Source organism: Lampris incognitus, chromosome 8 (genome assembly GCF_029633865.1).
Source record: "Lampris incognitus isolate fLamInc1 chromosome 8, fLamInc1.hap2, whole genome shotgun sequence".
Taxonomy (NCBI): domain Eukaryota; kingdom Metazoa; phylum Chordata; class Actinopteri; order Lampriformes; family Lampridae; genus Lampris; species Lampris incognitus.
Genome location: NC_079218.1, coordinates 19,384,184 through 19,409,784, shown reverse-complemented (window position 1 = coordinate 19,409,784; position 25,601 = coordinate 19,384,184). Strand labels below are relative to the sequence as shown.

At 42.1% G+C, this 25,601-nt stretch overlaps 1 protein-coding gene across 2 annotated transcripts; it reads left to right on the top strand.

Moving 5' to 3' along the window:
* The first annotated feature begins 1,327 nt into the window (after positions 1 to 1,327).
* On the top strand, positions 1,328 to 17,831 carry dnajc18 (DnaJ (Hsp40) homolog, subfamily C, member 18). 2 transcript variants are annotated; one of them, XM_056284702.1, is made up of 8 exons: positions 1,328 to 1,790; positions 5,914 to 6,085; positions 6,304 to 6,449; positions 7,501 to 7,698; positions 7,826 to 7,938; positions 8,201 to 8,310; positions 13,509 to 13,681; positions 14,303 to 17,831. In XM_056284702.1, the coding sequence occupies exons 1-8, from the start codon at positions 1,664 to 1,666 to the stop codon at positions 14,425 to 14,427; spliced, it is 1,164 nt and encodes a 387-aa protein (XP_056140677.1). In that variant the 5' UTR covers positions 1,328 to 1,663; the 3' UTR covers positions 14,428 to 17,831. The 2 variants fall into 2 exon arrangements, with proteins under 2 accessions (XP_056140677.1, XP_056140678.1); XM_056284703.1 differs by lacking the exon at positions 1,328 to 1,790 and adding an exon at positions 2,602 to 2,626.
* The last annotated feature ends 7,770 nt before the right edge of the window (positions 17,832 to 25,601 follow it).

Below are 25,601 nucleotides of genomic sequence, written 5' to 3'. Positions count from 1 at the left end.
TCCAGATAGCTTTATTGAGAGCTGATGGTTGCTTATGGCATGAACAGGCTTGTACTGTCTCATAAAGAATTTACTTGACTCTTTGGGTTATATATATATACAAAACGCATGTTCAAAGATATAGGTGCAACATTCATGTCACATGATTAACAATATAAGTGTGCTGCTTTGTTTTTGTAGAATAAATCTTGTTGCACAACTCATGCACTCTGACATTAAGGGAAATCCTAATCAAACACGTTTTATTAGGCGTCTCTATGGTTTATTTCACATTCACCCCATTTCAATTTTCTTGAGACTGTCTAATGCAGTGTTTCTCAACCCAGTCCTCAAGGAACCGCTATCCTGCAGATTTTCATTATAACCCATGCATAGGTAGCCCTGCTTGTACTTACTCGACCAATCATCTCGCAGCACTTAATTATGCAAGGTGTGCAACATCTGACAAAATTCATTGCTGATTGGTTGAATAACTACAAACAGGTACCTATTCAGGGTTGCAAAGAAAATATGCAGGATAGGGGTTCCTTGAGGACTGGGTTGAGAAACACTGGAATGCATGGCTCAGGTTATAAGCTTGTGCTTTTTCCCACTAAATATTTTCTCCAGTTTGAGACGTTTGTCACTCGTCACTCATACTGTTGTCTTATATACTTGTAAAGTGGCCCTAATGCCATGAGTTAATGCCTTAAGTGCAGAATTCGTTTCACTCATCAAAACGTTATAATTTGGAAGTTGGACATTAAAGGACAGTGGACACAGCAATATGTATAATGATTAATGTTTTACCAAGCTAAATTTTGTCTGTAGCTAAGAACCATTATTTGCGGAAAGGCAACAAACTGGACTGCAGTATGCAAAAGACCGTAATAGCCAACCAGTAGTGTTAAGTCCTATGGCGAGATGAGTCCAAATTTGACATTGTTGATTCACACAAAAGAGTTTGATGCCTTTCTGTAGTCTATCAGCAGCTTCCCATTAAGTACAACGGTGGTTGTGTCACGATCTGGAGGTATATTTCAGCCAACAGCATAGGGGAGCTGGTCAAAATCGATAGAACGCTGAATGCTGAGAGGAATAAACTGCCATGTCGACCGGGTTGCCCCTTGGGCAACACTTCACCTATCATGGACGCTATTACTACACATGTTTATACCTAAAAGGTGCATCTCAGTCAGGAACACTTCACCTCCACATTGCTGTAAAACGAAAACTCTACTGACGCCTGGCACTGAAACAGTGACCACGTTGGCTGTTTATAAAACTGGGGGAAACTTACTACGCTTGCACCGGATGTGGCGTCACTTTGTTTTGTACCCTTTCGGGGTATCACGGCTAATTGGCCCGTGAACGACATCGTATTGGGGGCTTAGAGATACCATCCATTTTGTCTGCGGAGATTTTGGTTTTTTTACCCGGGGTTAAAAGAAATGGCCCGTCCGCAAGTGTTTTTGCAGTCCAATAACAAACGCCACCGCAGGCTGACCCGATAGCGAGCGGAGATTTGGAGCGATTACGGGCTAACACCCGAACCCAGCTGTCTCTCTCCATCGCGCTCAGCTGTAAACGGAGCCGACTGCCCACCTAGCAAGTACCATATGACCGAGGCACACTCCGGTAGCCGGCCTTTTGGATCGACAGAACAAACACCCCTCGGACAAAAATGGACAAAGACGAGTCGGACCGATTGATAGAGAAGGCAAAGCTGTGTTTGCGGTCGGGACGGAAAGAAAAGGCGCTTGAGCTGCTCTACGAAGCCCAGAAGATCTTTCCTAGCACCCGGGCCAGAGGTAAAAAAGAAGAAGAAATTTGCTGACGCTAAATTGTGTAATTGCAGCCTGGCTAACGTTGGCTAGCAAACCTAACCCGAACATTAAGAAGGGGAAAACGTCAATTTTGCTTCTCTCCCCCCCCCCCCGGTGGTTATCATGGGCATAGCGAAGAGGCGCTATTTTCACTCAAAAGAGAATGAATGCTCTAGCTAGTTATCTTTAGACGCGACTTATTTCTGGCTGAAATCGAGGTACCGTCTTTGCTTTGCACAGCACCGTGGAAGCGTTATGTTCCGACTTCGGTCCAAGCTTGTAATGTGTCACAAAGACGCTTTGCCAGCGCTGACATTGTAAACCTGAGACACTTCATATTTTACTCTGCTCAATGTCATTCTTGATGCCATTTATCTAATCGATCTACGTATATATGTGAACCTACCCAGGCCCAGTTTGATTATTATGGTCAGGCCTGGTTATGTCAAGTGTAAGGGATACTGAACTAGCTAAGCCCTGTACCTAGTTTTATGGAATAGCACAAGATAAATTGATGACAATGTAGATTAAGATTTTAAATGAATGCAAAAGCCATAGAAATCCATCAGTAAAAATGATCATAGTCGTCTTTTTCCGATGTTTTTGTGTTGACATCTCATTAGATATCAGGTACATGCCATAGTCTAATTTGAGCAGACATGATCAAGTATAATATACAAAGAGACACAGTGGAAAAACTCAGGGTGGACAATAGGCTGCACATGTCAGTTTTCACCAATGGCTTCCAGCATTCTTCATCATCATCTATGTGTGTTTTAATAGTGTGGCATGTTGCAGTTGCAGCTGTAAAGGGATGCATGGTAAGTAGGGTTGGGGTTTGATAGCAGGTTCTGCTTTGGAACAGGATCCGAGTTGATCATATATCCAGATTTGATAAGCTCCAAGTTCCCCAAAACCCCGACTTTGGTTGTACTGCCATTGAGTTCATGTTGGTGGCATAATAAAACCTCATACAGTATTATAGTTGGAAAGTCGTTAAATAGATGCAAAACATAATGATGTCATGCAGGTACATCTATGCCCACACAGGCAGCATGCTTAATTTTATTTGCTTTATCAATTGGCAAAAGCGGGCCCAAACATTTGTGAATCAAAAATAATAAGTTTTTTTTCTCTTTTATTATATCTTGATGCATGCTCAACAACCCAGGTAATAAAATACCAGAAAGTTGAATCAGTTCATCTGGGCACAACGTTTAGTGGGAGAAACGTTTCATCACTCATCCAAGTGACCCCGGTCAGTCTCAGCTGACTGCAGGTATCCCCAACCTTGTAAACAGCACAGTTGCATAATGACCAAAACCGGCACAGTTGTGTCACAACCGAAACCAACGATCAGTGTCAAATGCAAATTGCAGTGACCATTAATTAGACAACCAGAACAATAATAGTGTATGCTGTTAAGTGCCAGGAGGATTGCCATGAATTGTACATTGGGGAAACCAAATAGACTCTGGTGAAGAGAATAGCACAGCACAGAAGAGCTACTACCTCGTCAGGCCAGGACTCCACGGTCTACACCCATCTACAGGCCAGTGGCCACTCTTTCAAGGATGAGGATGCTCCCATCCTTGATAGGGAGGAATGCTGGTTTGAACGTGGAGTCAAGAGGCCATCTGTGTGAAGAGGGAACAACCATTCCTGAACTGGGCGGGTGGTTGCTGTGATTACAACTATTCCCCAATCCTCTGTGAATAGTACACGTGGCCATTTTAACTCTACTTAATGTTCATGGCAATTTGCATATGAAACCAATCGCTGGTTTCGGTTGTGAGGCAACTGTGCCGGTTTCGGTCATTATGTAACTGTGCTGTTGGGGATACCTGCAGTCGGTTGCATATGCAAATTGCCTTAACCATTAATTAGAGTTACAATTGCCATGTGTACTATTAGAGGCTAGGGGTATAGTTGCAATCAGAGCATCTGAAGATGGCGACAGATGTACTCTTAACCCCCCTCCTCAGTTCACAGATGGCCATAATGACACTAATTAATAGTCACGGCGATTTGCATATGAAACCAATTGTTGGTTTCGGTCCTTATGCTACTGTGCTGTTTATAATGCTGGGGATACTGCTGTGAGCTGAGACTGACGAAGTCACTTAGATGAGTGATGAAACGTTTCTCCCTCTAAACGTTGTGTGATGAACTGATTCACCTCTCTGGGATTTCCTTACCTGGATTATTGAGCATGCATTAAGACCCACTTTAATATAGTTGATACTTTGAGCACACTAGCGTTGCACTAGACTGTTTGCATTATGTGTATGGCATATTGGCCTTTATGTGTTGTTTCTGGTTTTTGCTTCATGTGCATGGCATATTGGCCTTTGTGTGGTGTTGCTGGTATAGTGCATTGCAAATAGAGGGGCGGCATAATTGTGTTTCGCCTCGAGCAGCACAAGTGCATGCATGCTCCGGTCCTCGGCGAGGCGAGCTGTGTTTACTTCATTCAAGATGACACATGAGAATCACCACTAGTTGGCACTTGGCTGACATCTGAGTTGATAATCTGAACTACTAATCTGCATTGAACACATAGTGCTGTTCAACGCAGATTAGTAGTTGTCGAGAAGGGCGAGGCTTCTCATCATTCCAAAGCAAAAATGGGCAGCGTTTTAGTTTTTAATGAAGGGAATGGTTTGGATTATTTCTACGCTGAGCTGACTATGATGCTGAAAGTTCAAGTCCGAAAATATACCGTTATTGATGAATCGCTGCTTTTTCCTTTTCTTTCTTTGTGTGCGTGCGTGTGTGTGGGTGTGTGTGTGTGTGTGTGTGGGGGGGGGGGGTAGGGCCCCACATTAGCTCTTGAAACGGGGCCCCAGATGCTTAAGGCTGCCTATGAGCACAGTACTTTGCTACGATATGATAATTCATAAAAAGTAGAATCTGTAATGTCGGGAATTGACAACCTGTGCTTTTTTTTTTTTTAATTTTGCTGTGAATTACTGTTGTGGTGGGCAGCTGTGGGGTGGCGCTACACCCATCCCATCCCCAATTTACCACTTACGGACACATGCAACAACACACTCACTGACAATTACAAAAGAGGATTTACATGCAGAGTAAAACTGTTGCAAAACAGGCATCAATGTTGAATCCTTTTTCCAATTTTAGAGTTTTCCCTCTTTCGAAAGCAAAGTCTATATTAATTTGAGGGCGAATGCAATCGCGGGCGTGCCTAAGCCAAACTTTGGCACTGTGTGAATTAATCAAAAGTGAATGTAAAGAAACAATGTGATGCAGTGAGCCGCTGTTTTGATCCAACATATGTGAAATAGGGAAAATGGTTGCCCACTTGAGTTGAAAAATGTTCAGCTAGAGCAACAATTTTGCTTGCAACAAACCAATTGGCACAGCTCCCTCTCAAATTCAGTTAGGGACCAAGGGACTCCTGTTTAGTTCCATAAGTTCACTTTGAGATGTATAAGAATAGATTGATACATGATGTTATGCCTATCTTGGGGCAAAACAGCAGCATGTTGTGCCATATTGCCTCTTTCCATTCACTGATTTGCGCTGTGCCAAAGGTTTGCCGTTATGTTATGGTGTGAATTCATCCGAAACTTCGGGACTTTTGTGACGCTGCCACAACAGAAACTTTGTCCCTCATAGCTCACACTCCTTCACAGAATATCAAGACCCCTCCCTTCTCCCCATCCAACCCACACAACAAACCAAAAACAAAACGGTAGGACACAATTGCATAGAGGTCACTAATTCCTCACATCACAGATTCGACTTTAAAGTTCCCTGAGCGTATGCTAAATAAAAAAAATAGTACAGATTTAACTATCATCTGAGTTGTGGCGTGTTTGAAGTGTCTGGTATACCCAATAGAAATACAGTAAATATTCATCAATTTTGCTTTCTATCAATTTTTTGACCAGTTTATTAGTTGGTTTAACATAAATCTAGACTGGTTACGAGTGAAATTGTTCATTTTCTACCAAGAATTAAAAATATACTGATAGCCCTCCATAAAGCCAGGGCAAAAAAATACTATTCATATTCTTTCCTTAGCAGTCATTCAATTATTCCTGAATTTCCAGGTGACTTAAACCCATTTTTTTCCTCCCTGAAGTGCTGATTGATGCTATAGTGAGGAATGGGAGCACTGCTGCTCCAGAAGCAAATCATGTACCTCCCCCAAGTGGCTGGCGAGATGAAGATTTTGAAAAGAAGGCTGAAGGAAGGGGTTCGAATGCTGAGGAAAAGAAGAGCTATACAGATGAGCAACGGTTGGGTGTTCTAAGGTGTGTGCTGACTTTCCTACCTCTGACCTGTGTGTTTTTTCTGGTACCATTCAGAACTGCAGTGTTGACCGCCACTCAGTATCAAACCATGCTTGTTATTGTCTTTGAGTATAAATGCTCGCTTGAACTCTTAATTACCTCATAATGGTTTTTACAGAATTACTAAGTTGTTAATCTTGGAACTTTGGGTTTGTTTTAATCGTACCGTGACCTTGCAGGATAAAGAATTGCAAGGACTTTTACGAGATCCTTGGTGTTCACAAAAAGGCCAGTGATGAGGATCTAAAGAAGGCATACAGGAAGTTGGCACTGAAGTTCCACCCTGACAAGAACTTTGCTCCAGGGGCTACAGATGCATTCAAAGGTACATGTTTGGAGCACAATGATCAGAACAGAATTAATTGTAAAGCGCTTTGAGTAGCTGTTGCAGCTAGAAAAGCGCTATTAAAAAAATGCAACTTGATTGATTGATTGATTGAACACATGCATTGTTTATTTTCAACAAAACACATTGGCAAATAGACAATTTACCGTCAATAATGCCAGTACTGTATCAAAAGTTTCTGTATTTCAACATTTTGTTGTCATGTGTTACTCGATAGTATCTTTATATTAAGTTAAATTTTATTCTTAATTCAGAAGTAAATAGAATGTTGCTGTTTTACAGATGAAATATATATGGCTTGATTTGGAGGATAACTATTGTGTGGCTTTGCAAGATTTGTTATGCCTCAAAATTGAAGAATATTGAGATTTGAGCAAAATGGGGATTTACTAAGTGTTTTAACAGAAATAAAATAAATCGGCAGTTATATCAAGGGACTGTTAATGCACTGAAGAGTAATGCATTTTTTAAGGATACATTCAGCTTCTTTTAATTTTTCAGACAGATCTTGCACATCCGTTTTCGATAGACTGTCACTACAAAACTGAAATACATATTATTGATCTAGAGCAAACACTTGGTGACCAGGATAGATAAATGAATGTGCACAATAACAAACCTAAAGTGTATCTCATTTTCATCGATAATGTAAACGAAAAACTGCTTGCAAATATCAGGTTACCAAATAACCTTGAATTAGTTAGTGTTACACAATGGAAATTATTCCAAACTTTATTATTCAACTACATAGCGGAGAATTTGCAGCACAAAATTAGGACTGGCAATGACCTCTGCTAGTGTCAAAAGCCTGTAATACCAGTTATTAAAAGGTGTTGCTAAAAGGTAGATGCACCACAAACAAGAGAAACAATCTTGTTTCAAAGTGGAGAAGTTAAGTACAAAGTATGCCTGACCTAGAGTGTTACAGTCTGCATGGCCTTAGTCGACACAAGCTGCTCCCTTGGGGCAGACTGGTTTATTTTAATGTCATGTACATCATTTAAAACAATTTTCCCACTTCTCCCCACAGCAATAGGCAATGCTTATGCAGTGCTGAGCAACCCTGAGAAGCGACAGCAGTATGATCAGTTTGGGGAGCAACCTCCAACCCATCAGCACTCCACCCAAAGTCACCACGGACACTATCGGAGCTTCAACAGAGACTTTGAGGCTGACATCTCTCCTGAAGAGCTGTTCAACATTTTCTTTGGAGGAAGGTTTCCAACGGGTAAGTAAGTCGGTGTGCTTGATTGGTTGGTTGGTTGGAGGGGCACAGTAGCGCAATGTAACTTGTAGCAGCTATCTATCTTACCTGTCACATATATATTATGGAACTGCAAAATGTTTCTCAATAGGCAACATCCATGTATACACCAACCGAGGAGCTTCTTACTCTCAATTCTACCAGCCTCGTCGTCGGCGTACTTTCGAGAGACGTGAGGAAGAGGCGGAGGAAAATCGCAGTCAGGTGAGTTACTCACTGGCCATGAGCATATATCTCATGAGTCACCCTACAGTGATTTACAATAGGGTTGAATTTCAAACTAGCAAGCTGGATGGAGAATTTCACACATACCCAGGAGCTCTGCTGAGGAGTCAGAAATGAAGTAGTTGGAATCAATGGAAGCTCTCCATTGATTTCTTACCATTTTTATGTCTTGATTGGTTTTTCACCAGTACAGCTACTATATTGTGTGTTTTGCTAATCTGTTCTAATTTTATTTCCACAGAACACCTTTACAGCTCTCCTGCAGCTTCTTCCTGTGTTGGTGCTGATACTCATATCAGTGTTCACTCAAATGATGGCCACCAATCCGCCCTACAGTCTCTTCTACAAACCGTGAGTTTGCCAAACCTAGGCTGGGCTGGGCTCCTCCTGAAGTCCCCCACCATTTCCACTGTCTTCAGGGAGTTTAGCTCCAGGTTGTTCTGGCTGCACTGGGAAGCCATCTGTAAGCAGACTCATCACCCTCAGAGATGAATCCGATGACAGTGGTGTGGTCTGCAAAGTTCAGGAGCTTGACAGATTAACCTTTGCTAATCTCACCCACCTATATGCGGCATGCAGTGGTTACTTTGACATAATCTTTCAAAAAATATCTTTGCTGAAAAACAAACACAGCAACTTTGTGATTGTAATGAAGCTGCAAGTAGCAGAATTCTTTAGAAACAAAAATCGGGGGAGAGAAAGGAGAAAGGGCTACAAAGGGAGGAGGATAGGTGACCCTTGAAAGCAGATGACAGTGAAGGCTTCTGCCGTAAAGGGGAATGCATCCTTTGGCCTGACTGGCAGTGGCGGTCTTTCCCTGGCTATGGTTCAAATTGGGAGCAATGTTTTGTGATTTATATATATATATATATATATATATTTCTTTACCTGCCACATTCATTTTCTTCCTTGTGTCTGCGTGGGTTTCCTCTGGGTGCTCCGGTTTCCTCCCACAGTCCAAAGACATGCAGGTCAGGTGAATCGGCCGTACTAAATTGTCCCTAGGTGTGAATGTGTGTGTGTGTGTCGACCCTGTGATGGTCTGGCGGCATGTCCAGGGTGTCTCCCCGTCTGCCACCAAATGACAGCTGGGATAGGCTCCAGCATCCCTGCGACCCTGAGAGCAGGATAAGTGGTTTGGATAATGGATGGATAGATAAACCTGCCACATTCACTGGCGCAAAGTAGGGAAGCTTCGCTGTATATCAATCAATCAATCAAATCTTACTTTATTCAGACACATAGGTAGGTCCATATTAAAAACAACAACAAAGAAATACAGCACAGGACAACACAAAAATACAGACAAAAACAGCAGTCCACAATGATTAAAACCTATACAGACATTTGTTCCAATGTTTCCAGAAACCAGAGGAGTACCTTGTGTCATTTTGTGTAGGCTCAGTTAAAAGCATTGTAATTACATTCTTAGAATCAATTAATCGACACATAAATTTGTACATAAAATTCCTCAACACAGCATTAAAAGTGGGAACATTACTAGTCACAAACATATGACTTGAACTTGTCTGTCTCGGAAGCTTGAGCAAGATTCTGAATGCATTATTATATGCTACCTGCAGCTTTTTCATTTTTGCTTTGCTATAATTGCACCATAAGTGGGCTGTATAGAGTGGAGTACAGTAGGCCCTAAAAAGAGCAGTTTTAACATCATCTGTACACATGAAATTTGCGTGCCAGCATATTGGCTTGTGCATACAGCTTGCAACACTGGCGTTGCACATCATCGTCATCGCATAGATCATTTCTGATGATGTGACCCAGATATCTTACTTTGTTCACCACATTTAGTGCTTGGTCTGCCAAGAAGAATGCGGGAAAATTTTGCTTCTGATCCTCCTTGGTTTTATCAATCATGACAACACTCTTTTTAGAGTTAAATTTAATGTCATGCTGCACACCATAACTTGAGCAGACTCTGAGCAGTTGCTGTAAGCCAGCACTATAATGGGACAGTATGACTACGTCATCAGCGTACATCAGATGGTTAATACGACTATCCCCCACCATACAGCCAGTCTAACACTCTTAATTTTTTGGAAAGATCATCCATATACACACTGAAGCGAAAAGGCGGCAGTATTCCACCTTGTCGGACCCCATTGGTCACTGGGAATGGTGCAGATATACTCTTACCCCATCTAACTTGCATTGTTTAATATGAATACCAAAAATGCAAGATCCATATCAACTAAAAGGGGACCGCTTGCTCTTGTAGTTTAACAAAAATGTACCATGATTAACTCGGTCAAAAGCTTTTTATGCATCCAGAAAACACAAATACTGTAGTGTTACATCTTCTATATTTACTAACAACTTTCTTCAGTGCATATATGCACAAATCTGTGCCGTGTTTATTTTTAAAGCCAAATTGATTGTCAGTAGTGGATATATATTCTTGAAGCCTATCCAAGAGAATTCATTCTAATACTTTGGAATATTATATACGTATAATATTCCAATAATGGTATACGGATACTTTAATAGGTGGCAAAAATCACAGTGTGACAGTTTTTCTCTCCTCTCTTATCGGGCAAAAAGGAGAATGGAAAAAAAAATATAGCGATAGGGCAAGCAGAGGAAAAAAGACGAGGAGAGGAGCCAGGCACGCTCATCAGGCCGGGCTTTCAGCTGCTCCCTCTTTCATCTCACCGGTTTGAGTTGCACTTTGATTCGACAACATCCTCTCACATTCTCAAGTGTCAGGAGATTTCGTAGCCATGTTGGGTGACGTTGTGCAGGGAAATTGAGTCCAATAAAGTCACAATACCACCCATTTACTCCTCATTATGAGCAAAACATAAACGTTCATTTGCAACGGAGGCACATGTAACTTGAAAGAGCCCCTGGAGAAAGCAGTACTTGATTTTCAGTATTGCATGTAGGCCAAGTATGTGTTGTGATGGAAGCGTAACCCCCAAGACAAATGTTGCCATCCGATTATGACTTGGCCCCAGTAATACAAACCCCAGTTCCAATGAAGTTGGGACGTTGTGTAAAACGTAAATAAAAACAGAATACAATGATTTGCGAATCCTTTTCGACCTATATTCAATTGAATACACTACAAAGACAAGATATTTAATGTTCAAACTGACAAACTTTATTGGTTTTTTGCAAATATTCACTCATTTTGAATTTGATGCCTGCAACACGTTCCAAAAAAGCTGGGACAGGGGCATGTTTACCACTGTGTTATGTCACCTTTCCTTTTAACAACACTCAATAAGCGTTTGGGAACTGAGGACACTAATTGTTGAAGCTTTGTAGGTGGAATTCTTTCCCATTCTTGCTTGATGTACGACTTCAGTTGCTCAACAGTCCGGGGTCTCCGTTGTCGTATTTTACGCTTCATAATGCGCCACACATTTTCAATGGGAGACAGGTCTGGACTGCAGGCAGGCCAGTCTACTACCCAGACTCTTTTACTACGAAGACATGCTGTTGTAACACGTGCAGAATGTGGCTTGGCATTGTCTTGCTGAAATAAGCAGGGACGTCCCTGAAAAAGACGTCGCTTGGATGGCAGCATATGTTGCTCCAAAACCTGTATGTACCTTTCAGCATTAATGGTGCCTTCACAGATGTACAAGTTACCCATGCCATGTACACTAACACGCCCCCATACTATCACAGATGCTGGCTTTTGAACTTTGCGCTGATAACAATCTGGATGGTCCTTTTCCTCTTTAGCCCGGAAGACACTACGTCCATGATTTCCAAAAACATTTTGAAATGTGGACTCATCAGACCACAGCACACTTTTCCACTTTGCGTCAGTCCATCTCAGATGAGCTCGGGCCCAGAGAAGCCGGCGGCGTTTCTGGGTGTTGTTGATATATGGCTTTCGCTTTGCATGGTAGAGTTTTAACTTGCACTTGTAGATGTGGCGACGAACTGTGTTAACTGACAATTGTTTTCCGAAGTGTTGAACCTGAACCCACTTGGTAATATCCTTTACAGAATGGTGTCGGTTTTTAATGCAGTGCCACCTGAGGGGTCGAAGGTCACGGGCATTCAATGTTGGTTTTTGGCCCTGCCGCTTACATGCAGAGATTTCTCCGGATTCTCTGAATCTTTTGATGATATTATGGGACTGTAGATGATGAAATCCCTAAATTCCTTGCAACTGTACATTGAGAAACGTTGTTCTTAAACTGTTGGACTATTTGCTCACGCAGTTGTTCACAAAGTGGTGAACCTTGCCCCATCCTTGCCTTTGAACGACTGAGCCTTTCAGGGATGCTCCTTTTATACTCAATCATGACACTTACCTGTTTACAATTAACCTGTTCACCTGTGGAATGTTCCAAACAGGTGTTTTTTGAGCATTCCTCAACTTTCCCAGTCTTTTGTTGCCCCTGTCCCAGCTTCTTTGGAATGTGTTGCAGGCATCAAATTCAAAATGAGTGAATATTTGTAAAAAACAATAAAGTTTATCAGTTTGAACATTAAATATCTTTTCTTTGTATTCAATTGAATATAGGTCGAAAAGGATTTGCAAATCATTGTATTCTGTTTTTATTCACGTTTTACACAACGTCCCAACTTCATTGGAATTGGGATTTGTAATTTTAAAGGCCACCTTTTGAATTAAATACTGTATAACATTCTGTTATACAGCGGCACGGGGGCGCAGTGGTTAGCATGGTTGCCTCACAGCAAGAAGATCCTGGGTTGAGCCCCGGGGTAGTCCAACCTTGGGGGTCATCCTGAGTCGTCTCCTGTGTGGAGTTTGCATGTTTTTCTCATGTCTGCAGTCCTCCTGGTGCTCCAGTTTCCTCCCATAGTCCAAAAACTTGTAGGTCATGTGAATCGGCCGTACTAAATTGTTCCTAGGTGTGAATATGTGTGTGTTGTCGGCCCTGTGATGGACTGGCAGCCTGTCTAGGGTGTCTCCCCACCTGCCGCCCAATGACTGCTGGGATAGGCTCCAGCAGTCATTGTTCACAAGAATTTAATGTACAATTAAAGATACACTTAAGTATTCTCGAGTTTATAGAGAAGTAATTGCACCCACTGGTGATGTAATACACAAGTAGTGTTGTTGCTATAGCCTCAAGTGGTCTGGTGCAACCAGTTGGGGTGTATTAGTAAATTCACCCTGAAGGAGTGAGAGCACACTCTCGAGAGCTCTTGTCATTTGGGAATGAACTGGGTTCCTGACTGGAAATAGAGTGTTGCTCTCTGGGAGTGCTCACCAAGTATGTTCAGTTCCTGTTTCTGTAACCCCACCACCAAGGAAGGCTGTCCCCACCCCCACCCCCCATCGTAAAATCTTAACAAATTAACCACTGCTTCTGTAATGAAGATGTAAAATGGTGTGGCCATATCATTTTTTTTCCAGAAAAGTCCTACCCGTCAGTCACCATTTAAATGAGGAACTACAAAAGTCCTCATGATTTGAATAGTCATAGATTAGCTAAAATTGTCTGCGTTACACCAGCAATTTAAAATGTATCAAAAAGAATATTTGTTTGCATGTAAATCTTTAGGATTGTAGCTTTGACTATGTATTTGATTTTCAGGGCAATGGGACTGGTGGTGTCCAGGGAAACGCAGCACATGGGTGTACCTTACTATGTGGATAAAAGTTTCCAGAAGGAATACCGCGGAGCTGCGTTGGAAGAGCTGGAGAAAACCATTGAAAGTGACTACATCGACTACCTACAGAACAGCTGCTGGAAGGAGAAACAGCAAAGTAAGCAGGCAGCTCACTTTGCCAACCGGTACAGAAAAAAATATGGATGGAATATGGTTATAACCAAAGGGCAGGTATCTTAGTATTGGATGAATTCCCTGCCAGCCCTGCTGCAATCTTGAGCTCTCTCTAATTCACTTTACGGTACTCCTGCTTAGCTGTGTATGCAATTTTCTAGCTCAACCAGGTCCCTTGCAATAACAGTGCAAACAATTATATTTTGTTTGACATAATGAAAAGCTCCTGAGTGTGGGACCACTGTATTAAAACTGACAGGAACATTGCAAAATGCAATTCAGATCAAAAAGCTATTGTGTGTAAGGGCAATCTAATGAAACACCCACAATTGCAACATAGGATAGAGAAGAAGAGGTAGAGCGTTTTATTGTCGGTTTTACACAAGGCCAACTGAAATTTATCTTTTCGCATATCCCATCTGTCTAAACACACACAGTTCCCAGTGTTTGTGTTCAGAAATATCCCTTACAATTTCGGAGACTAGTTACGTCAGTTCAGTAGATGGTTAGTTGCTGGTTAAATTTTGTTAAATGGCATATATATAAATGTTCGTTGCTGTTATGATAAACTTTCTCATCTCGGTCATTTTACTCTGCCTTTCAGAGTCTGATTTGGCAAACCTCGGCCAGTTGTACCGAGATGAACGACTGAAGCAGAAGGCAGAGTCTATGAGGCTGGACAACTGTGAAAAGCTACATCGCTACGTTGGCCGACAGAGAGGAGAATGAATTGCACTTGAGAAGAGGAGGCATTCCTTTCCAAATTTATCTTGAACAGTACACAAACATGTGGTTTGTAGAATAGTTTAATTTATTCAATTAGGCCACTTTGTAAAGAAATGTCCCTTTGGATAGAGCATGGTGGCAAGGCACGCCACTGGAAGCAGATGTGCCTTCTCTCCTCTTGGATGGAAGAAAGTAGAGCTGCATGGAAGCTGCCAATTATGGGTATGTGTTGATTGCAACATCAAGTGCAGTCTCACTGTGGGAATGATTTATGAGGTACGAGAGCCTTTATACTTGAGGATTTGTGCGAGAGAGGTTCCTATGGAGGTTGTGTCTTCACACCTAAGCGGTTTTTTTTAATCACACACTTTTAGAATTTGTAGCTTACCTGTATTTATTTGTTCTTTTGTTGTTTTTTTTTGTCCTGAGTGAAATTAGTGTTTATTTATTATATTTATTTAACAGGTCTTTTGGAGTGAATGTTGCAAAAGCAGTATTTTGTCTTTACGTAGGAAGTGATAAAAGTGGGTTTTCCTACTTTCATTTGCATATTGGTGTAATCTTTCAAGAAAATTCAGAGCTTCTGTACTGTGAAAGACATTTATATTAAGCAGCTGACCTGCGGCACTATGGAAGTTAGAGGCAATAGTGTAGTTGAGTTGGAAGTGATACCAACATGACCACTTTGTTTTTAAAACCAATGAGCTAGTTTAAAAAGAAAGAGCTTGCGCTTGCCAAAAAAAAAAAAAATCAGCAATTTCAAAACCTGCTGTTCTCTCTGGGCTATTTGTCCTATTGAATACTTTATTACCATGACCCTTCCTTTTTGCATGTATTTAATGACTTTGCATAGATCTTGCAGGTGAATTCTGCCACACAGTCAGGTGTCCCAGCCACAGGCATATGCTTAAAAAGAATGACTGTTGCATATAGAGATGGGGAAACTGAGGCTGTTTTATGTGGTTTATCAAAACCTGAATTCCAGTTAATCTTTAGAAGCACCTAGCTCATCTTATGGCAGTAATGCCAGTGTTGATTTTTCTCTGAAAAACGTCATCCGGTAACCGTCCAGTGTCCTCATTCACAATAATGAAAAACAGGTAGAAGAGCCCCCTTCTGAAAAAAAGGTTAGCGACCCAATTTTTCTGGGTGCTTCATAGCCTGGATTATTAATGTTTCTTTGTTGTTGTTTTTTGGGTTTTTTTTTTTTCCACTGGCACTTTTTACTAAAGTGAAAACCCGGCTGTCGGCAGCTTTCACCTCTTGGCTTGTCTGTTACATTGCGGCCATCACAGCACCTGTCTGCCAAAGCCAGAATCTAGAGAGATAGTGATATCATGTCATGGACAGGAGGCAATCTTTGCAGACTCTTGGACTGAGTGAGCTTTTACAGTTACATCATTTCACTGACATTCATACTTTTTTTGCTCTGCATTAATACTCTGCCAAACTGCCTTAGCCTTTTGTCTCTGTTGAAATTATCGACCAGGTTTCCCAAGCACCTTTCAGTTCTCCTTAAATCTTTCAATCCTGTGTCCCATACCCTCACACTCCCTATTGCATGCACCCTTGTGGGAAACTCTCGTATTTGTTTTTTTCTTTTGAGGAGGGGGCGCCTTCTTGTCCCAGTGTTGAGACAGTAAAATGTATTGATCAGAGTATTTCTGTGTATGGAAAATGTTCCATCTAGTGCATATAACTGCAACTTTCAAGTCTGCCTATCATCAGGCCCAATCAGAATCCACAACCTCCTTAAAACCACTGCTTTTGTATACTGCCATTAGCAGAAAAAAATGAGGGAGGGAAATTGTGACCACATTCTGTTTTGGCCTGAATTACTCATTTTCCAAATGAAGTTGTAGCTTTTAATTTTTGAATCCTTTATCTTTTAGTCAGATAATAACGCCAGCACATGAAGGTCCGCGGTCAGCGAACAGTGGTGGGTGCAAATTACAAACGCTTTCCCTAAGTACGCCTAATAGAAATCATTTTTGACCCGATTAAATCATCAGGTCATTGTAATTTTCTGCTGTTGACTTGGTTTCCAGTTCATATGAAATGATGCACACTTTCAAGCTGGTATATTAAATAGTTACTCAACTGTTTGCTGTCTTTTGTAAGTGTTTATTTCAGAGAAATTCGCTGCAACCATTCTACGGATCAGCTGATTTTCGTAATGGTGATGCTAATGTTTTTCAGGCAGCAGAAAGTGAGTGCAAAATATTGGTCATTGCATGTCAAATATTTGTTAATTGGCCATTACACATAAATCTGAAGTAACAAAAAACACCCATATTTCACCTTGTATTGTGTTTGAACCAGTCACCACTCCCGTTAGAAAACTATCATAGACACAGTGGGGCATGCAGGTATTCACAATTAAGGTTGTTTTGCACTGTAGCCAAACATCATCTGGTTGAAGACTTCTCATCAAAAGATTATTTTTTGAAAATTGGGCCAATGCTTCCAGGACTATGGGAGGATTTCACATGAAAAATGTAAGATTTAGACAGAAGCCGGCCTTATGCTACAGTAGCCAAACCCAAAGCAGCTTTAATACTTATTAGACACCGCTGATGTCCTTTGTAGCTATACTAATCTTGGAGAGATGGGAGCACAGCATAGGATCACCCATTATAAATCTTATTTCAGTAAACCTCCATACACCACAGCTCGCTCCAGCCAAGTGTCTCTCTTTCAACACTTTTCCACTGACCATGCTTTTTTTCTAAGAGACTGCTGTTGTACACCTTGTGGCTCCTTCCTTTGTATATGCTCCACGGTCGTTTCCATTTCATTCGATTATGCCTGGAAAGTTATAGTACTCATCCAATACACCATTGACAGAATCAAGTGGTATTGGCAAGGATCTCCTTTCTCTCACTTGACTGCCAGAACATGTACCGGTTTGAGAACTTGACATCTCTCCCTGTCTGCTTCCACCTTTCCCAAGTTGGCTCCTGCTAATTCTTGGATTTATTCCAGTTTGATTGCTGTTGTTCCTTGCTAAATATATCTTTATCAAACCCAAAATAGACTTTAAAAGGTGGCCAAGTGGTTAGTGCTGTCGCCTCACAGCAAGAAGGTCCTGTGTTCAAACCCCGGGGTTGTCCAACCTTGGGGGTCATCCTCTGTGTGGAGTTTGCATGTTCTCTCCATGTCTGCAGTGGGTTTTCTCCAGGTGCTCCGGTTTACCCCACCATCAAAAAGACATGCATGTTGGAGTTAATACTCCTGTCTGTGCCCTTGACCAAGGCATGGCAAGAGAAACTGGAGTTGGTCCCCGGGTGCTGCACGGCGGCTGCCCACTGCTCCTAGCTACACAGCTAGGATGGGTTAAATGTAGAGCATAATTTTCCTACGGTGATCAATAGAGTATATCAAAATTAAAAAAAAATAAAAAAATAATGCACTAGCATGTTGTCTTTCTTCTCCTCCATGAATCATTGCTCCCAAGCCATTCTTTAAGTTTGTTTGCGAGACATTATTGCCCCTTTTCTGACTTGCTAAAACACACACACACACACACACACACACACACACACACACACACACACACACACACACACACACACACATGGCCTCCTAAGCTATCAAACCCCATGCGAGAAGCTGAACTCGAATCTACTGGATGCAAGTTGATGCTGTCATAAATCTACCAGCGCCTCTTGCACACAGCACCACTAAAGTGAGAGTGTGAGTTTTGACGTTGTGGTTATCAAGTGGACGCCTTCCTTCACCGTTGTTTCACTGAGTCGAGGCCAATGACATCCCAAGACGGCGCAAAAAGTACACAGCAGTGTCACAGAAGCACATCCTTCTGTATCCACTCTAAACACACTCGTTACGGCCACTGCTATCTAACGAACATCTGTATCTCCAATGTCACCCTATTAGCAAGCTGGTATACACCAACATCTAAAAGGCACAAAGCAACAACTATGTTGGCAAAAGAAAGCAAGACAGAGACGGAGGGAGATGGAGAGGGGCGTTGGGTGGATTACTGGATCCAACCCCTGGCTCAAGTAATGAATGAGTGTGTGTGTGTGTGTGTGTGTGTGTGTGTGTGTACGCACACGTGCATGCAACATACTGAGGTACTACAAACGTTTTTTGTTTTGTACAACACATTGGTGGACAACGGGGATGCAGGCTCTTTATATAGTTATACTGTATTTGGAGAGAAGTCAAACGCTAACTGAAGCAGTACACCAAACACAAGTGTGTGTGTGTGTTGGGGGGGGTATGCATTTGCTGCTTTTTCAGAGAAAACGGCATGCTAATGCTAAATTGGCTTGGGATTAAATATAAACCGCTGAAAGATACTATTTAAGTCAATTTATATTTTGATTATTGGTTTTGTGGTACAGCGTTCGGTGAACTATTATGGAAAGTTAAACTGAAAAGGGAACATTAACATGTAAGCAATGGGGGCAAAAATAATGATGGGGGCTGTAAATGTGAAACAGCCTAAATACAGTGGCCGTCCTGACAGAATCTATAAAGTTCAAAATGTAACACATCAGTCAGTGATATGTGGTTGAGACTGTTACTTCTAATATGGACTTATGACTTTGTAGAGAAGTTAAAAGGCATCACTATGCATTGTTCTTTCAAACATAATAAAAATGAAAAAGTCGGATCGTGCTGTGATCAGAGTATTTGCTGTGTACAATGTTGACCTTACTATTCTCGTTTTGCCGCATACCAGATTGTGAAAATAAGAATGCGAAAAGGAAAAGTGACATTTATCCTCCTGTTGGCCTCCAAACATTTTCCCCTCAACAGATCCCAATGTTTTTTCATTAAATATTTTCAATTTCCCCCAAAAAGTGTAAGGCAGAGCTACTCATTCATGTGCAGTGGAGGGATGTGTGTATGCAGGATTTCATTCCAGCGCAACACAACGGCATCCAATTTTTAGTAAATGGCACATTTTCAACCAGATAGAGAGGGACTAAATTAGTGGAGCGCTGGGCTGGAAAACCTGCATACCCATGAATGGCACATGTTTGAGTATCACCGGTGTAAGGTACACAATTACATATACAATTCATTGTGAACCCAGTAAAACCCAACTTCTGAATTTTAAACTGTGGCCCGCATGCAATAATAATTAGCAAACGAGAACACTTTTCCATGGGGATTGAGTTATTTTTAAAGGTAAATTCCCACTGGGGAGATTATTTCCTTGGTTTTGAACAGAACCACCAGGGAGGGATTTGATAACTCTCCCGTTTGTGAACAGGCGGTGTTCTACTTCCATAGGTGCACTCTGACATGCAAGTATACACCGATCAGCCAAAACATTAAAACCACCTGCCTAATATTGTGTAGGTCCCCCTGGTGCCGCCAAAAACAGCTCTGACTTGTCGAGAGATGGACTCCTCAAGGCTTCTGAAGGTGTCCTCTGGTATCTGGCACCAAGACGTTAGCAGCGGATTTAAATCCTGTAAATTGCGAGGCGGGGCCTCCATGGATCAGACTTGTTTTTCCAGCACATCCCACAGATGCTCGATCGGATTGAGATCTGGGGAATTTGAAGGCCAAGGCAGCACCTTGAACTCTTTGTCATGTTCCTCAAACCATTCCTGAACAATGTGTGCAGTTGGCAGGGTACATTATCCTGCTGAAAGAGGCCACTGCCATCAGGGAACACTGTTGCCATGAAGGGGTGCACCTGGTCTGCAACAACGTTTAGGTAGGTGGCACGTGTCAAAGTAACGTCCACATGAAGGCCAGGACCCAAGGTTTCCCTGCAGCACATTGCCCAGAGCGTCACACTGCCTCCGCCAGCTTGCCTTCTTCCCATAATGCATCCCGGTACCATCTCTTCCCCGGGTAAACTACGCACACGCACCCGGCTGCATTGGCGGCGCCAGCGGATTTTTATTGGGGGTGCTCAGTCGTAGCTTGACTGTTAATTGGGGGGTGCTACGGAACTGTGGACATGCCAGTATACGCACGCACGACCAAACGCAATCGCACGTGTTAAGACTGGCTAATACACACACTGAGCAATACAAAAGTACGACAGAATCGGACTCGAGCTCAAAACAGCACGCGTGCACACTAACACAAACGCACACAGAGCGGGTCAGCGACAGGAACCTCACGCATCGCCGTTGGTCTAAAAACAGCGTATCAGACCTCGATCCAGACCAAATCCAAAACTGTACAAACGCGAAATAACACAACGCCACTGCAATTTCCCTCCAGCATCTCAAAAACCGTAGCTAACCGTTAGACGCCTGGCATAACATACATCTCCAGGTTTAAAACAATGCTGCCGGCTCCCTCCCGATAAGCATGAGTGCACAGCTCATAGAGTAGAGAATAAATCACAGAATATAAATGAGGAATAATGGTGACGCATGAGAACAACTGTTATGTGGCAATACCTGGCCTAGTAATACAGCGCCATTATAAGACAGTCACTCACCATTAGACGTCTTCGTAGTTAAAACAACAATGCATCTGTTACCGTGATTGTTGGCAAAAGCATCGATGATTTCATCGCTGTCCAAATCTTTTGTCCTCCTTGTGTTTATGGCCAACAATGCCAGGTTACTGGCCCTGCTTCATTTGGAATTCCGTCCATGCCGCCATTGAACATTTGGGCCCCGCACTTTCGTCCTGAGCGTTAAACTTGGCTGTAGCTTTTCGCCAGTTTTGGAAGCCGGTGGTGGTGAACGATGACTCGGATGAAGTCTGTGCTGACCTGGTCGTAAAAAATGCCTGCATGCAAAACACAAACCTGCATCTTTGGTGATGCAGTATTCCAGCCAGACATGTGGCCCGAACCAGCTTCTACTGAAACTCCTTCGCCGAGTCCCAAACGTCTGCGATCACTAGGCTTTAAAGAACCGGACGTCTTGGCCCTTCCTGTGGATGTTGGCTAACATCCACTTTAGCATTGGCCGTAGCATCGTCAAACGGAGTCTCCTCCTGCTCTAGCCGATCTCCAGTCGCTGAACCTGTTTCATGAGACTCGCTATCAACTCTTGCGGGTTGATCATCCACAAAGAAATTACCCATTTAGGACGACATTGGTCACTGACTTCTGTGGTGAGGATGCGCCTTAGACCAATTAGCAAGCCATTAGCCAACCACACCTGCTATTTTAAGAGCGGTCACTAAAATGCGTGGGGGCGCTAGCGAACGTACCGTAAATGACGCATTATCGGTCATCTATTAATAGGACCAGTCTGATCCTATTAATAGATGACCACAATGTCACACAGTCGAACAATTCATTTAGTTAATGTAATTTACAATTTATATTGTAAATTGATTTATTAGTTTATTTTTGCACACATTTTTTTTACTGAATAAAATTGTTCGACCGTGTGACGACCAGATAGTCACACAGTCGAACAATTTCATTCAATTAATTTAATTTACAATTACTCTATATTGTAAATTAATTTATTAATGTGTGCGATGGACTGGCGACCTGTCCAGGGTGTTTCTCCGCCTTCCGCCCAGTGAGCACTGGGATAGGCTCCAGCAAGCACCCCGCGACCCTCATCAGGATAAGCGGCATGGGAAATTAATAAATGAATGAATGAATTTATTCATGTATTTTTGAACTTCTTCACGCTTTCAATTTTTCACTGAATAAAATTAATTGTTTGACTGTGTGACATCTGTCGAAGAATTAATTCAATTTACAATTAATTTATATTTAAATTAGTTTATTTTGTAACTTGTTCACATATTTCATTTTGTCACTGAATAAAATGAATTGTTCGACTGTGTGACGACCAGATAATGTCACAGTGGAACAATTAATTTTATTGAGTGAAATGAAATGAAATGTGTTAAGTTCCACAATTTCTTGAGGGTGCTACGGGGGGGGGTGCTATGGCGTTTCTTGGGGGGGAGCCCCTCCAAGCCCCCCCCCCCAGCGCCGCCTCTGCCCGGCCGTCCACAAGATGTAAAAGAAAATATGATTCATCAGACCATGCCACCACCTTCCATTGCTCCATGATCCAGTTCTGACGCTTACATGCCCATAGTAGCCACTTTCGACGGTGGACAGGGGTCATCGTGGCCACTCTGACCGGTCTGCAGCTACACAACCCCATACACAGCAAGCTGTGATGCACTGTGTGTTCTGACACCTGTCTATCATACCTTTTTCAGCAATTTGAGCTACAGTAGCTCTTTTGTGGGATGTAACGGGATAATGTTATTCACTTCACCTGTCAGTGATTTTAATGTTTCGGCTGGTCAGTGTAAATGCACCTACCAATGCACAGGCCATCAAGATTATTCACCAACTAGAATGACATAAAAATATACATGAGCTGTGCCAGGCACAACAAACCCATTACCAATCTTAAAAACAATGAAGTTTTCATTAGCGCAATGAATAGGAATATATATTGTAGAACGGAAAGTTGGAACATTTTGGTGCCAATTTGAAGTGAATCAAAGCATTTTTGAGGAAGTTATAGTAGAAACCTAATTCTGACCTTTGTTTTCACCTTAAACGTCAACTTGGCCCTGTTATCTTGAACATTTTATCAGTTTATCTAGAGACCATTGCCCCACCTTTGATGAAAATGTCATACTGCAGCCGTTTTTCATTAATATTACTGATGGACAAACAAAACGTAGCAGAAAAGACACCAAAAAAAACCCCCAAAAAAACTTCAAGGCTGGATAATAAAAGGACAGTTTTTGAGAGTAGGACCCACCACCCCTGCTAAATTGGGGCATGGCTCCATTGTCATTTATGTGTCTCTCCTGCGCTGTACATCTGCTGACCACAACTCTGGGAACAAATGTTAATAGTATGAGAAAATATGCGTGAATCTTAGTGTCTTTCCAAAACTGGTGAGAGTAAGGCAACATCCTGTCTTGATTTTGCCACATACATGTAATGTGCTTGTATTTAGTATGCAGCAGGTTGACTGAATGGCCATACAGGTGCAATAAGAGCAGTTATTGTAGAATTTAAAAAAAAAGGTTACACGAGTTCAACATCAGTTAGGCGAGTCATTTCCCAAACCCCAATTCCATAAATGCCCTTCTGCAATATAAAATCCACAAACGATGAGACCTAAACAAACTCAAACTCTGAAATTGATATACACATACATGTATTTTGTATCATTCAGTGGAGTGCGATAAAATCAACATATTACACAGATTATCCACATGGATTTAGGGGTAATTGCAAATCTAATTACTGAAAGAAATTATTCTGCGCCAACACTGAAAATGTTTAAATTTCAAATATGCGCATTAAAATACATTCTTTGATTTTAATTAAAATCCTGTACTCGCGACGGGCAAAACTCTCTGGCCTCTGGTTTTATGTGATCGTCACTGACAAAACCTATTCCCCAACAATGTAGTTGATTAACAATTAAGTTAAAGCTTAATTAAGCATTTTCTGGCCACTAGATGGCAGACATGAGCGCTACATAGATTACAAAAGACAGCTAAGCCACGCCCCTTCCCTCCCTTTCCCCCGCCTCTACGGTGGCCAAATAACGACAAACAGAGCGCGCTCACTGTCTGTTTCGTCGGCCGGATAGCGCGCGCAGACGACTCAGAAGTGATGCCAGGGTTGTTCTTGTTCCTCTGGACGTGTAAGCACGTAGCTGTATCGCACTTGCTTCCTCACTTTTCTGTTAGCATCGACCTAGACCGCGTTCTCAACGTATGAGCCGTCAGCATCTCACCCAAGGTTTTATATGAGGGGGGGCGTCTGGTGAGATAAGGAGGAACAACCAGGGAGGGAGGTGCGCGTTGACCGATCGTCAAAACCAAACGATCTGATGTTGAAGAAACCTGTAGACTTTTGGGGGGGTATTCTCAGTGGCATCAGCAGTACTAGCAATTCTTTCACAATATGGGCTTTCATTTGATTCCCTGTTAATATGTTAACATCAGAAATATTTCTTAATGTAGTTTTAAACTTCTACATTCAGGAGGTTCATTCAGCCCTTGATTTGGTCCCTTTGTTCACTAGTTTCTAAATCTGGTTAATTTAATCTGGAGCAGTTTTATCAAAGGACTTCTGGATGAAAACGTTTGTAAGGTAATTCATCTAAATGGGCCATTATCCATTACTCGTGTGCGACTATCTTCTGGAAAATTATAAGAGCTTCCTTAAACTGCAGTTCACTTGTCAAATCTAGACTGCAAGTTAACGACTACATGGACTGGACATCATAGTCAGTGCAGTGAAGTTTGGGTTATACGTGTATTCAGGGTTTAATTTGTGTTGGATCCTGCCGCAACAGGATCCAGCACCTCTCGGATTGGGACTGGCACCTATTTGACTGGATCCAGCACCTCCTTTGTCACTATCAAAATCTGTAAATAAATGTTGTGTAACATTTAATGTTACATGTTCTGTCATTCTTTCATTTCCCATTGAAGTTACTCGTAAATCGCTTGTTTGCCTATTTTGGATGCATTTTAAATGTGATTCAAAAGAGAGAGAGAGGCGTCAGATCACTCGGTGATGCTTGAAGCGTGTGAGTTTTGTGCACGTCATGTGAGCTAATGTTACTGCGATCTGAATTAGGATATCCTCAGCAACAAGGAGGAAACTGGTAAGCTGTCAAAAAGACAATCAAATTTGTTGAATTTCTTCAAATCAGTAAGCAGGGCAAAGTTTTGCTACGGAAAAACAGGGTTGCGATAATAGTAGCACAGGTAGCAAAAGCATTGCTAGTAGCAGTGTTGCTAGCACAGTGGCACCTGCTAGCAGACATGACCAGCACGAGGGACAAGAAGAGGAAGGTGATGATGGACTTGTTATCGGGGTGAGAGGATGGTGGAGATGAAGAGGATGTGAGTACAGATGGTGAGGGGATTCGGACTGGGGAAATTTGGACGGAAGCTCAATTCAAAGCCAAGAGAGGCCATTATCCCTGGCGATGGATCGACGGAGAGACAGACAGAACATGTGACTTTGTTCGGTTTCTTAGCCTGCTTGCTTTTCATGGTTGTAAATAAAACTTGCGGCCCTAACTCCATTTCCCCCACATTGTAGCAATCCACCGACAGAAGGGAAAGGACGGCGAAGTGAAGGGGCAGCAACGACAGCGAGAGACAGCGCGCTGCAAACCGTGAACAGCTGTCTCTATGCCCCCTGCTAATTTTGCGTGATTATTGTGAATGTTCTGATTAATAAATTTAAATAAATAATG